This window comes from Rhinopithecus roxellana, chromosome 16, assembly GCF_007565055.1.
Source record: "Rhinopithecus roxellana isolate Shanxi Qingling chromosome 16, ASM756505v1, whole genome shotgun sequence".
In the NCBI taxonomy this organism is placed as follows: Eukaryota; Metazoa; Chordata; class Mammalia; order Primates; family Cercopithecidae; genus Rhinopithecus; species Rhinopithecus roxellana.
In genome coordinates, this window is record NC_044564.1 from 9,267,804 (window position 1) to 9,282,363 (window position 14,560).

A 14,560-nucleotide genomic window follows, 5' to 3' on the forward strand; every position below is an offset into this window, starting at 1 on the left:
TCACAGGCGTGATCACTGCACACTACAGGTTGGAAGCCCTGGGCTCAAGTGATCCTCCTGTCAGTTTCCTGAGTGGCTGGGACTACAGGTGAGCGCACCTCCATGCCCAGCTATCCAGGATGCTTTCTGAGCCCATTCCTTGTCCAATCACAGGCCAATCCCACTGGCTCTGCCTGCACGCTGCCAGCACTAGCCCCTTCTCTGGCCCTGACCCTGCTCTCTGCTCCTCCTTCACACCCATACCAATAGGGCACCCGTCACTGAGGGCTCCCCAGGAACATCCTGCACACTCAGAAGGAAACCCAGCCACTGGGTTTAGGCCCATCTGGCCTTGTCCCCCACCATCCTCATGATGCCCCCAATCCCCCTGCTCTCCTCTGTTCCCTTAACGCCTTTGCCCTGTCTGGAAGAGCCCCCAGTGCTGGTCCCTATGCATCTGCACACCTGCCCCTTGGTAACCCTGAGGTGGGCCTAAGAAGCCTGCGCCCAGGACAAGGCCCAGCAGCCTTCTGAGACTTGCCTCCAACTCCCATGTAATGTCCCCAGATCTCAAAAAGTGGAAGGACAGTTTACCTGTAAACCCCTGAAAAAGGGCCACAACCGGCCGGGCACGGTGGCTCATGCCTGTAATCCCAGCACTTTGGGAGGCCAAAGCAGGTGGATCATGAGGTCAAGAGATCAAGACCATCCTGGCCAACATGGTGAAACCCCGTCTCTACTAACAATACAAAAATTAGCCGGGCATCGTGGTGTGTGCCTGTAATCCCAGCTACTCTGGAGGCTGAAGCAGAAGAATTGCTTGAACCCGGGAAGCAGAGGTTGCAGTGAGCTGAGATCACACCACTTCACTCCAACCTGGGTGATGCAGCAAGACTCCATAGGAAAAAAAAAAAAAAAATTGGCCAGGCATGGTGGCTCACACCTATAATCCCAGCACTTTGGGAAGCCAAGGCGGGCGGATCACAAGGTCAGGAGTTCGAGACTAGCCTGACCAACAGGGTGAAATCCCGTCTCTACTGAAAATACAAAAATTAGCCAGACGTGGTGGGCGCACGCTTGTAATTCCAGCTATTCAGGAGACTGAGGCAGGAGAATCACTTGAACCCGGGAAGGAGAGGTTGCAGTGAGCCGATATCACACCAGCGCACTCCAACCTGGCCACTGCAGCGAGACTCGCTCTCAAAAAAAAAAAAAAAAGAAAAAAAACAGTAATAAAGAAGAAAAAGGGTCACTACCACACGGATCCCGAATAGGAGGTGCTTTTTAACTCAGAAAAACTTAGGCCCCAAGACGACCACCCTCAGCTCCTTCTGCAAACATTCCCCAAAGCTTCCCTGACCTAGCTCACCAACAGAAGCACGTTCCAAGTGTCTTCCCCCGATGGTGCGCCAACCCTGCAGACCCATGGGGCCAGCCCCTCTGAGCATCCTCCACAGGAGAGACACGTGGACTGCCAAAACTGACGCCATGTACGGGAGAGGGGAACGCACAGGCAGCGACCTCATCCCTGAGCTGCGCTCACTGGCCTGAATAGGGCTGACTCTTGAGAAACTGTGACAGGACTGACTGTCAGTCACCTCTCTGCCCCGCAAAGCCAGCAGTGGTGTGCTTTCAATCCCTGCTTCTGAATCTGTAATTTAGTGAGACCTTGCATTCATGTGGTACTTCGGAGTTCAGAAAACATGCTTATAACCTAAACTTACTCCTCCAACCACCCAACAGAGGGGATGCTGGGGCTCTGCCTGCCCAGTACTCAAGGTCCCTCGGTGGGGAGGCCACACCTGTTTCTCCCTCTTTCTCGAAGGTAGGTGCACCTGCTCCTGGGGGCAGCAGAGCTTACGCGGATGTTCCGGAGCTCACAGATGCACACCAGCCGTGGCAAACTGAGGTGGGAGCCTGCTCACCAGGACTGCACCCTCAGCAGGCGTTTATCATGACACGTGGAGACGTGCTACATACACATACATCACTAAAACCAAAGGTTCACAGAACTATACTTAGTCTTCACGAGAGGCATTCTGAGTGTTCTATTTTCTTTCTTCTGTTCTGATCAGAAGCTATTACATTGATTTCATGAGCCACTAATGGTTTATTGATTTATTTCTGTTTTTTTCTGAGACAGAGTCTCGCTCTGTTGCTCAGGCTGGAGTGCAATGGAGTGATTTAAGGTACAACTGCCGCCTCCCAGGTTCAAGCAACTCTCCTGCCTCAGCCTCCTGAGTAGCTGGGACTACAGACACCTGTCACCACACCTGGCTAATTTTTGTATTTTAGGAGACAGGGTTTCACCATGTTGGCCAGGCTGGTCTCAAACTCCTGACCTCAGACAATCCGCCCACCTTAGCCTCCCAAAGTGCTGAGATTACAGGCATGAGCCACTGTGCCCAGTTGAGCCACTAATGGTTTAAAAAGGTTTAATGGTTTTAAAAGTGGCTTCTAACCCACTTTGGACAAAGAAATTTTCTATTTTTAAATATCATTAGTTTTTAAGCCACATTTTTTTTTTCTTTTTTTCAGACAGAGTCTCGCTCTGTCGCCCAGGCTGGAGTGCAGTGGCACGATCTTGGCTCACTGCAACCTCCGCCTCCCAGGTTCATGCCATTCTCCTGCCTCAGCCTCCTGAGTAGCTGGGACTACAGGCACCTGCCACTACATCCAGCTAATTTTTTGTATTTTTTAATAGAGACTGGGTTTCACCGTGTTAGCCAGGATGATCTCGGTCTCCTGACCTCAGGTGATCCACCGGCTTCAGCCTCCCAAAGTGCTGAGATTACAGGTATGAGCCTCCACGCCCGGCTTTAAGCCACATTCTTTAGGACAAAATCCTATTTTATACTTGTTATAAGATGTTAAATAGGATATAAAATGTGAAGAACTCTATGAGTGCAGTCATGTTAGTGTAGAATGGGGCAAGAAGGTAAAATAAAGGATCATTTTGCTAGGGTAGACAGATTCAGTGGGCCGGGCGCGGTGGTCACGCCTATAATCCCAACACTTTGGGAGGCCGAGGTGGGTGGATCACGAGGTCAGGAGATCAAGACCACGGTGAAACCCTGTCTCTACTAAAAATACAAAAAATTAGCTGGGTGTGCCGGTGGGCGCCTGTAGTCCCAGATACTCAGGAGGCTTAGGCAGGAGAATGGCGTGAACCCGGAAGGTGGAGCTTGCAGTGAGCTGAGATCGCGCTGCCACTGCACTCCAGCCTGGGCAACAGAGCGAGACTCCATCTCAGAAAAAAAAGATTCAGGGTGAGCCTTCTCTTTTTTCACAATGTCACTGAAGAGTGTCCTGGCCCATCTTTCAGACGTTTTTTTCTTTTCACATCTACATTCCTCCCAAATGTGCTCCTGAAGGTGGAGAGACAGAGGTGTGCCCTCCCTGCCTTAGGCATGCCTGTCAGACACAAAAGAACCACAAAAATGGGCCAGGCGAGGTGGCTCACACCTGTAATCCCAGCACTTTGGGAGGTGGAGGCAGGCAGACAGCTTAAGCTCAGAAGTTTAAGACCAGCCTGGGGAACATGATGAAACCCTGTCTCTACCAAAAACACAAAAAAATGGCTGGGCACGGTGGCTCATACTTGTAATCACAGCACTTTGGGAATGCGGAGGTGGGTGGATCACCTGAGGTCAGGAGTTCAGGACCAGGCTGGCTAACACAGTGAGATCCTGTCTCCACTAAAAATACAAAAAATTAGCCAGGCATGGTGGTGCAAGCCTGTAATCCCAGTTACTCCAGAGGCTGAGGCAGAAGAATCGCTTGAACTTGAGAGGCAGAGGTTGCAGTGAGCTGAGATCGTGCCACTGCACTCCAGTCTGAGCCAGAGTCTGTCTCAAAAAAAAAAAAAAAAAAAAAAAAAAAACAAATCTAAAAATACAAAAAATGAGCCAGGTGTGATGGCATGCATGTGTGGTCACAGCTACTCAGGAGGCCAAGGTGGAAGGATCACCTGAGCCTGGGAGGAGGAGGTTGCAGTGAGTTGAGATTCACAACACCGAGCATGGCCTCCATCCCCGGCAGACGCTCCTCACACATACAGCCTCACGTGGCCATCATGACGTCCTGACACAGCTGGAAGGTCAGGGGTCATTATTCCTGTTTCCAAATGAAAACACAACCCCAGACAGCCAGGCCACGGCAGGCATCCTGGTCGAGGGTCCCTGAGGTCCCACTGATGCCCGCACTGCACTCTGGGGTTCTTTGTGCTTAGCGATTCCTTAAACATTTTATTTGAATCTCATTCATAAATATATTTTAAGAACTAATGAAAAGCACCACGAAGGCTCAAAAGTGCTACACCAAGATTTTAGCACTCTGACAGTGCCCCAATTTGCTCACACGTTGGAACCCAACTTCCGCTGTGCCTAGCACGTCCCAGAATCTCCTCCGGCTTAGACTTGGAGCTCTCAGTGGCCTACACAGGAGGCAGGAGGGACTGAACTGAACACCACGGTCACCTAAACCAGACACACAGACTGAGACCTGGTGCGTAGCCAGACAGCCTGGGCTGCTCTTGCTTTCTGTACGTGTCATAAGAGATGTGAGGGGTCAGACAGGAGTGATTCCATCTGGAAACAATGTGCTGCTGGTTTTTTCAAGCTTTCAAATCAGTTTTACTTTAAAACTCCCAATTTTATCATGTAAGTCGGCTAAAAACCAAAGTGCCACCCCTGCGGTGACCCACTGAATGAGTGTGCGGGACGAGTGTGCCGGGGGGGGGGACACAGACACGCGGTGACCAACTGAACGAGCGTGTGGGGAGGACTCTCACACACGCGGTGACCGACTGAAGGAGCGTGCGGGAGGGACTCACACACGCAGCAACTGACTGAACAAGTGTGCGGGGGGGGCCACACACGCAGTGACTGACTGAACAAGTGTGCGGGGGGACTCGCACACGCGGTGACCGACTTAACGAGCGTGCGGGGGGGACACACGCGGCGGCAACCGACTGAACAAGTGTGCAAGGAGGATTCTCACGCAGTGACCAACTGAACGAGCATGCGGGGGGGACACACACGCAGTGACTGACTGAACGAGCATGTGGGGAGGACTCACACGCAGTGACCGACTGAACGAGCATGCGGGGAGTACACACGTGGTGACCGACTGAACGAGCATGCGGTGGGACACTCACAAACGTGGCGACTGAACGAGCATGCGGGGGGGGGCCACACGCGGTGACCGACTGAACGAGCGTGCGGGGGGGACACACACGCGGTGACCAACTGAATGAGCATGCAGTGGGGACTCTCACACACGCGGTGACTGACTGAACGAGCGTGCAGGGGGACTCACACACGTGGTGACCGACTGAACGAGCGTGGGGGGGGACACACAAGTGGCGATGACTGAACAAGTGTGCAGGGAGGACTCACACACGCGGTGACCGACTGAATGAGTGTGTGGGGGGGCCACACACACAGTGACTGACTGAACGAGTGTGCGGGGGGGGACACACACGAGGCAACTGACTGAACGAGTGTGCAGGGAGGACTCTCACACACGTGGTGACTGACTGAACGAGCGTGCAGGGGGGACTCTCACATAGGCGGTGACCAACTGAACAAGTGTGTGGGGGGGCGGGCTCTCACACATGCAGGGACCGACTGACATGGTAGCTTGCACCTGTAATCCCAGCTACTTAGGAGGCTAAGGTTGGAGATCACTTGAGGCCAGGAGTTCGAGACCAGCCTGGGAAACATAACAAGACCTCAGGTATAAAAATAAAATAACAAAAAAGTTAAAATGACAAAGAAATGTCAAGAACAGGTTTTAAGGTCAGGCGTGGTGGCTCATACCTGTAATCCCAGCACTTTGGGAGTGCAGAGGAGGGTGGATCACCTGAGGTCAGGAGTTCGAGATCAGCCTGACTAAAGTGGAGAAACCCTGTCTCTACTAAAAACACAAAAATTAGCCGGGCATGGTGGGTGCCTATAATTCCACCTACTCGGGAGGCTGAGGCAGGAGAATTGTTTGAACCTCGGAGGCAGAGGTTGCAGTGAGCCAGAGATCACGTCACTGCACTCCAGCCTGGGCAACAGGAGCGAAACTCTGTCTCAAAAAAGAAAAAAAAAGGCCGGGCACAGTGGCTCACACCAGGTGACAGAGCGAGACTCCATCTCAAACAAAAAAATCAAACAAAAAAAAGAAAAAGAAACAAGTTTTAATATAAAGCCCCTCTGCGGTGGCTCACGTCTGTAATCACAGCACTTTGGGAGGCCGAGGTGGGCAGATCACGAGGTCAGGAGATCAAGACCATCCTAACACCGTGAAACCCCGTCTCCACTAAAAAAACAAAACATTAGCTGGGCGTGGTGGCGGGCACCTATAGTTCCAGCTACTCGGGAGGCTGAGGCAGGAGAAGAGCATGAACCCAGGAGGCAAAGGCTGCAGTGAGCCAAGATCGCGCCACTGCACTCCAGTGTGGGGACAGAGCAAGACTCCCCTCCACAGGAGAGTGGGGGGCATCTGGCACCCTTGTTGCTAATGGGGCTGAGCTGTGTGTTCCCTTCACAACGGGACACCCCCACAAGAAATCACAGAGGCCTTCACTAAGCTGGAGTCATCAGGCAGCTGACACCTGACATCCTGACTCTGGTGTATGAACATGGTTTGGTGGCATCGGTGACTCTCAAAAGGACAAGCTGTATTATTACACAAGTCAAACGCCGCCCAAACCATGACACCAAATCCGATATGGGTGCAACCTGGCCGCTGCAGGTGTCACCTCGTCGCTGCAAACGCTTACGTTCAACCCAGATCTTACCCTTCTCACAGGCAATGACTCCAAGATGCCCCAAATGCTGGAGATTCAAACTTCCTCGATTCATGTTTCCACCAACAGTGCACGACTGCTTCATACAATACTGAACTTCACGTAAGAGTTCACTGGGTGGCAACCGATTCTAACCCACTTCCATAAAAGCCCATCTGAACATTGATCTGGAACACTGATCTGCATGCAGCCATGAATATGAGGCCCTCCAAATACTCGAAGTTCACTTTAAAATGATAATTTCATGGCCAGGTGCGGTGGCTCATGCCTGTAATCCCTGCACTTTGGGAGGCCAAGGAGGGTGGATCACCTCAGGTCAAGAGTTTGAAACCAGCCTGGCCAACATGATGAAACCTCATCTCTACCAAAAATACAAAAATTAGCTGGGCGTGGTGGCGGGCACCTGTAATCCCACCTACTCGGGAGGCTGAGGCAGGAGAATCACTTGAATCCACAAAGCGGAGGCTGCAGTGAGCCGAGATCGCACCTCTGCACTCCAGCCTGGGCAACAAGACCAAAACTGTCTCAATAAATAAATAAATAAAATTACAATTTTATATGTAACCCCATCTTTTTCAGGCTCAACATAATACCAAATAGAAACTCGGTAACAGCCTAAACTCTTAACAATTGTTTATACGAAAGTATCAGAGCAAGCGTTGCAGGAGAGGAGCTCTTGAATCTTACAAGTGTTCACACATTAATACATTTAGTTTCTCGTATTAAAAACTAGAGCTGTTAACACGGAGAGAGATTGAGTTACAGTGCAGTAATTCCGTCCCTTCAAGATCATGTGAGCAGGGTCCGTTCTCAGTCCTAGTTTCCCTTGACTTGACCCAGACAAGACTCCCTCCTCCTCTGAGCCCCGTCTTCACTGGCTGCCAGACACCCTACCTGCTGTCTGCCCTACACCGAGTGTGCGTCTGCTGCTCTTCTGCACTAACTCTCAGCCCTCAGGGCCTCAAAATGCCAACTCCAAAATACCCAGCTCTGGCCCTGACCTTTCCCCTGACCTCAGGCTGCACATCTGGCCGCCTCCCGAGAGGCCATGGGCGCTGTGACTCCTTCATCTTGGCCTAGGAAGCACCAGCCTTCAGCTGCTCAAGCCAGATTCTTGCAGACATTCCAACTCCTTTTTCTCCGCTCTACCTTCCACAAACATCCCCTGCCAATCCCAGGCCCAGGCCCTGGGCCCGGCCCTGGCTCCTTGCTAGCCCCGACCCTCCCTCCCAGCAGCCAGAGGGACTTTTTCACCCAGGCTCAGCCGGGGTCTCCCCAGCCACTCAGCAGGAAAGCAGCAGAGTCGGCTCCGCCCCCAGCCTCACCGGTCTTCCCCGACCCCCGGCTGGGGGCGCTAGCAGCCTCAGAGGTCGAAGGCGCCCCTGACCCGCCCGGGCACGCAGTCGGGTGGGGGTGCGGGGATTCGGGGACACGAGGGGCCCACACCTGAGCGTGGAGGGGGCGACAGGGCGCGGGGGAGCGGCGGACCTGGGGCGGGGCAGGGCCGGGTGGGCCGCCCACGGGCCTCAGTGGGGGCTCGGAGCCGCGACCCCGGGCGAGACCCGGGACTGTGCCCCGACGCTGCTCCGAGGACGGCCGCTCGCGTTCCCGAACTTTCCCGCGCCAGCCCCGCTCCGACTTGGTTTCCGGCCCAGCAGCTCAGAGAAATCCCCTTGGACCGGCCCCGGCCCCGCCCCCGCCCCGCGGCCTCTCCCGCCCCCGCTCCCGCTCCGGCTCCGGCCGGGAGTCTTCCTGAGAGGTGCCCGCGCCTGCGCCCGACCCCGCAACCGACCCCGCGCCCGTGCCCGACCTCGTCCCCGACCCCGCACTCGCCTCACCCAACGGTCGCGGCGCGCCCGGAACTAAGGGCCCGCCCAGCCACCGCCCCCAATGCCCCCAACACCACCGCTCCGCCGAGGGGGCCTGACGGACGGACACGGGAGCCAACCAGCGAGCCCTCAGGAAGCTGTAGCGAGCGCCATTGGCCAGGTCCGCCCCGCTCGGAGCGCGCCTGACGGACTAATGCGGGAGCCAACCAGCGAGCCCGCAGGGCCGCAGCGGGCGCCGATTGGTCGGCGCTGAGACGCTGTGGGTACCTAAGTCGCCCTCTGCTTCTTCTTGCAGAGCGCGCCGGAGTGCTGGTGGCGGGCGCTGGTACTGGGAGCTGTTGTAGAGCTGCGCCATGGGGTCCGAGTCAATTGGGTCCCTTTCCCAGGTGCGGCGAGACAGTGAGGCCCTTGCTTCCCCTCCCGTTGGCCCCGGTGCGGAGACCCCTGCCGCACACCCGAGAGGTGAGCCGGGAGCCCAGGCCCGGCGGCACCGGTTCCCACGAGGCGCGCGTCGCGGGACGCGGGGCCCTGGCGGGGTGGCCGCGACCTGCCGGACACCTGCGGGTCCCTCTGCCTACCCCGGTGCCGGGCTTAGAGCGGGGCCTCAATTTGGGTTACATTTATGAAAAACAGGACCAAAAGAATCCTGCACGCTTAAGTAAGGTATTAAGAATATGGGTCCTCCTTTTGGGTTGAGGTAATGCTCCGCAACCAGACAGTGGTGACGGCCGCCCAGCATGGCCGGTGTGCTAATCCACTGGGTTGTGCACTGTATTATTATTTTTTGAGACGGAGTTTCGCTCTGTCGCCCAGGCTGGAGTGCAGTGGAGTGCTCTCGACCCACTGCAACCTCCGCCTCCCAGGTTCAAGCGATTCTCCTGTCTCAGCCTCCAGAGTAGCCGGGATTACAGGCGCCCGCCACCAAGCCTGGCTAATTTTTGTATTTTTGGTAGAGACGAGGTTTCACCATGTTGACCAGGCGGGTCTTGAACTCCTGACCTCAAGTGAAAACACAACCTATGACCTCCAGACACTCAAACGAAAACAGTGGCCTTGGCGGCCAAAACGGGCTGCCCTAGGAGTCCTGTGTCCTGCATGGGGGAGGCGGCACGGTCATCTGCTCAGGAGAACGGGAGCTGCAGCAGGTTCTCTGTGGCGGTGCACGGGCTACCACCGGACACACCACCTCCTCTCCAGTCAGCTTTTGGTGAAATGGAGACCTTTCTCCCCGCTTTGCAGAGAAGGAAACGTTCACGGAGGTAAGTCTACTCCAAGCATTCTGACCCTGAGACCACGGGACTGCTCAAAGATGGAATACACTGCAAAACAGGGCAGGCTCTGAAGTTACGTAATTTACGCAGGCCATGCTGTGTCCCCAGGCGCCAATGCCACATTTCATACATGTTACTTGGTTTGCAGTTGGAATTCCCCTCCCCTAAACCCACATTCCTGGGACTGCAAGGCCTTGAGATGGAACTCAGGAGGCCATCGGATTCCATCAACGTCATCACCCCTGAGTTTGCTGCAAGCAGCCATGGAGACCTTCCAAGTCCTCACCTGCAGGCTCAGTGAAGTTGCATTCCAGCGCAGTAACTGAGCTCTGAGATGTGAGGAGGCTTCTCCTCCTGGCTGCACCTGGGAGGCTCAAAGCTGTCCTGAGACTGCAGCAGCCAATTCAGAATGAAAAAGGGTTCACGTGGTGGCTCATGCCTATAATCCCAGCACTTTGGGAGGCTGAGGCGGGAGGACTGCTTGAGCCCATGAGTTCGAAACCAGCATGGGCAGCATGGCGGAACCCCATCTCTACCAAAAAAAGGAAAAAAAATTAGCTAGTTGTGGTGCTGCACACCTGTAGTCCCAACTACTTGGAAGGTTGAGACAGGAAGATGACAGAAGCCCAGGAGGTGGAGGTTGCAGTGAGCTGTGGTTGTACCACTGCACTCCAGCCTGCGCGATAGAGTGAGACCCTGCCTTTTTTTTTTTTTTTTTTTTTTTGAGATGGTGTCTTGCTCTGTCCCCAGGCTGGAGTGCAGTGGCGCAGTCTCGCTCACTGCGACCTCTTCCTCCCGGGTTCAAGCAATTCTCCTGCCTAAGCCTCCAGAGTAGCTGGGACTACAGGCGCACACTGCCACGGCTAATTTTTTTTGTGTTTTAGTAGAGACAGGGTTTCACCGTGGTGCCCAGGCTGGTCTTGAACTGAGCTCAGGCAATCTGCCTGCCTCAGCCTCCCAAAGTGCTAGGATTACAGGCCTCAGCCGCCACGCTTGGCCGACCTTGTCTCTTTAAAAAAGAAAAAACAGCCAGGCACAGCGGCTCACGCTTAATCCCAGCACTTTGGGAGGCCAAGGCAAGCAGATCGCCTGAGGTCAGGAGTTTGAGACCAGCCCGGCCAACATGGTGAAACCCTGTCTCTACTAAAAAAAATACAAAAAAGGCACGGCACAGTGGCTCATTTTTGTAATCCCAGCACTTTGGGAGGCTGAGGCAGATGGATCACCAGAGGTCAGGGGTTCAAGGCCAGCATGAACATTGTGAAACTCCCGTCTCTACTAAAAAAAATTTAAAAAGGGGCCAGGCGTGGTGGCTCACACTTGTAATCCTAGCACTTGGGAGGGCGAGGCGGGCGGATTAAGAGGTCAGGAGTTCGAGACCAGCCTGGCCAACACAGTGAAACCCCATCTCTACTAAAAATACAAAAATTAGCTGGGCGTGGTGGCGCTTGCCTATAATCCCAGCTACTCAGGAGGCTGAGGCAAGAGAATCGTTTGAACCCGGGAGGCAGAGGTTGTAGTGAGCTGAGATCGTGCCATTGCACTCCAGCCTGGGTGACAGAGCTAGACTCCATCTCAAAAAAAAAAAAAAAAAAAATACAGAAAAGGCCCGGCACAGTGGCTCATGTTTGTAATCCCAGCACTTTGGGAGGCTGAGGCGGGTGGATCACCTGAGGTCAAGGGTTCAAGACCAGCCTGGCCAACATGGTGAAACCCCGTCTCTACTAAAAATACAAAATTAGCTGGGCGTGGTGGCGGGCACCTGTAATCCCAACTACTCAGGAGGCTGAGGCAGGAAAATCGCTTGAACCCGGGAGGCAGAGGTTGCAGGGAGCCAAGATCGCGGCACTGCACTCCACCCTGGGTGACAGAGCAAGACTCCATCTCAAAGAAAAAAGAAGGAGTTCACCTGTTTTGGGGAGGGGTTCACCTGTTTTAGGACACTCTACTTCCTTCAGGGTAATGGGAAAGTCATTCTAACAGCTTTCAGACAGTGGCCTCCAACTTGGGGTGACACACCTCACTGGTCCTGGATGATGAGAGTGTTGAAGGGCTGAGTCTGAGACCACCTCAGCCCCACCCCAAGTCCAGAAAAGGTTTTCCAAGCTTGGCAAATGCCCACAGCTCTCAAGAGCTGGCAGTGACCAGGATGACTGCCCTGTGCCGCCCAGTCTCAGAGGACTTGCCCCAGTGCTGCCCTCATGAAAATGCCTTTATTTTAGATTGCTCTGTTTCCAGAAGATTGGCATACACACTTAAAACAAACAAACAAACAAAAAAACTGGCTGGGTGTGGTGGCTCACACTTGTAATCCCAGCACTTTGGGAGACTGAGGAGGGCAGATCACCTGAGGTCAGGAGTTCAAGACCAACCTGGCCAACATGCTGAAACCCTATCTCTACTAAAATACAAAAACTATCTGGGCATGGTGGCACGCCTGTAATCCCAGCTACTTGGGAGGCTGAGGCAGGAGAATTGCTTGAACCTGGGAGGCGGAGGTTGCAGTGAGCCAGGAGTGCGCCACTACACTCCAGCCTGCGCAACACAGCAAGACTCTGTCTCAAAAATAATAATAATAATAATATTGATTGTGATGACAGGCCTGCAAGGCATAGCAAGTTGATACCAGTCTGACTGAGAGGCGGAGGTACACTGATTGGGAAGTGCCTCCCCACCCCGCCCACCAGCTTGGAAGCTGTGACACCTTGGCCTGGGGACTCGCCTCATTTGCTGGCTGGAAAGGGGTGACTCACTCTGGCCATGGCGCAGCTCAGGGGATTCCCACATGGGCTCCTTCCTGCGGAAAAGAAAGCAAAAGTCAGCCACCCAGGCCTCCAGCAGGGGCAGGGGGAGGGGATGCCCCGGGCAGTCTCAGGAGAGGCCCCAGCGTCCTCCCACTGGCTGAGGGCTGAGGTTGGAACCTGGAGATGGACACATACAGCTGTTATCCTGGTCTCCGTGTCCTGACTGGAGGGTACCAGTGTCCCTGGAGGGGCGGCCTGACCATGGACCAGAGCAGATGCTGCTGTGGACGCCAGGCATTCACTGATCTGGCCAGGGAGGACCCCACAGCTGCCCACTGGGCCTGCAGAGCACGGGGGGTAAGGGGCCACCGTGCCACTGGCGTCTGCCCTCTGTGCCCAGCAGGGCTCTGTGGATGCTTCTGAAAGCCAGTGGCTGCGTCTGCCCTCTGCACCCAGCAGGGCTCTGTGGATGCGTCTGAATGCCAGCAGCTGCCTGGCTTCCCTTGGGCGTGGTTGGCGCCCTCGAAGGCTCACACCTCATGTCCTTTTACTCAGGTCTTGCAACGACAGAGCCCAGCTTGCAGACAGAGCCAGGAGGCAGAATGTCCGAGCTGGGCCACCTACAAGACCGTGAACAAGGGACACCCTTGTGTGCCTGGTGATGTCCCCAGGGGAAGTGCGCACCTCAAATAGCCGCAGTCCACTTGCTCACACACCGAGAGCTTGCCTCTTTTTTTCAGACGTTTGCAGGTCAGCCTTGTGCCGCAGCCTCTGAGGGAAGCTGGTTTCACTCTCACTCTGTAGTCACCTGACAGGAGTGTTTCCAGGAAGGCAGCTGCAGCTCTGGGCTAGAGTCCCCTGCACCAGCGCCAGCCCTAACTCTGGCCTCACCCCCTCAGGCCAGTGCACAGGGCACAGAGGCTCCCTCCTCATCAGCTCCGCAGGGGGCCTCCCCCAGGGCAACCCTTGATAAAAGGAAAAAGGCCTGGGGAGGGGTGGGACCTGGAGGCAGCTTTGCCTCCACGCGAGACAGTGGGGAAGCTCTTGTCCTCCAACTGAATGGCATAGAACCTTGGGGGGATTCTGAAGCCTGCCTGTCCAGGGCAGGCCCGGGGCTGGCTGCAGCCAGGAGACCCTTGAGCACGTGAGCTTGTGCTGTCACACAGCAGAGTCCGTGCCAGCAACCGTGGGAAAGAATGGATTTCTGTCCGCTTGTGTTTTCTGTGAACTTGGGAAGGACACACAAGAAAGTAATAAAAGATTCATGCCTGTAATCCCAGCACTTTCGGAGGCCGAGGCTGGAGATCACTTGAGCTGAGGAATTCAAGACCAGCCTGGGCAATATGGCGAAAGCCCCGTCTTTACAAAAAATGCACAAATTAGGCCAGGTCTGGTGGTTCATGCCTGTAATCCCAGCACTTTGGGAGACCGAGGCAGGCGGATCACCTGAGGTTGGGAGTTCGAGACCAGCCTGACCAACATGGAGAAACCCTGTCTCTACTAAAAATACAAAACTTAGCTGGGCGTGGTGTTGCACACCTGTAATCCCAGCTACTTGGGAGGCTGAGGCAGGAGAATCGCTTGAACCTGGAAGGCGGAGATTGCGGTGAGTGGAGATTACACCATTGCACTCCAGCCTAGACAATAAAAGCCAAACTCTGTGTCAAAAAAATAAAAATAAAAAAAAGCTGGGCATGATGCAATGGCACAATCTCGGCTCACTGCAACCTCTGCCTTCCTGGTTTAAGTGATTATCCTGCCTCAGCCTCCCAGGTAGCTGGGATTACAGGCACATGCCAGCACACCCGGCTAATCTCGAACTGGTCTCAAAACGCCTGACCTCAAGTGATCCTCCCACCTTGGCCTCCCAAAGTGCTGGGATTACAGGCGTAAGCCACCGCGCCCTGCTGTAATGGATGTTTTCTAACCAGGTGAAGT

At 54.6% G+C, this 14,560-nt stretch overlaps 1 protein-coding gene across 4 annotated transcripts in view; it reads right to left on the reverse strand.

The window, feature by feature from the left end:
* The window catches only part of TRAF2 (TNF receptor associated factor 2), a 45,378-nt gene extending 31,943 nt beyond the window's left edge, over nt 1-13,435 (reverse strand). The window contains exons 1-2 of one of the 4 annotated variants that reach the window (XM_030919697.1): nt 13,307-13,435; nt 12,601-12,675 (exon numbers count right to left, since the gene is read on the reverse strand). In XM_030919697.1, coding sequence (XP_030775557.1) covers nt 12,601-12,665 — 65 coding nt within the window. In that variant the 5' untranslated portion in view covers nt 12,666-12,675; nt 13,307-13,435. Of the gene's footprint in view, nt 1-8,611; nt 8,710-12,600; nt 12,676-13,306 lie in introns of those variants that run through there. The other 3 variants (XM_030919698.1, XM_010372691.2, XM_030919699.1) reach the window with 3 other exon arrangements.
* Between the last annotated feature and the right edge of the window lie 1,125 nt (nt 13,436-14,560).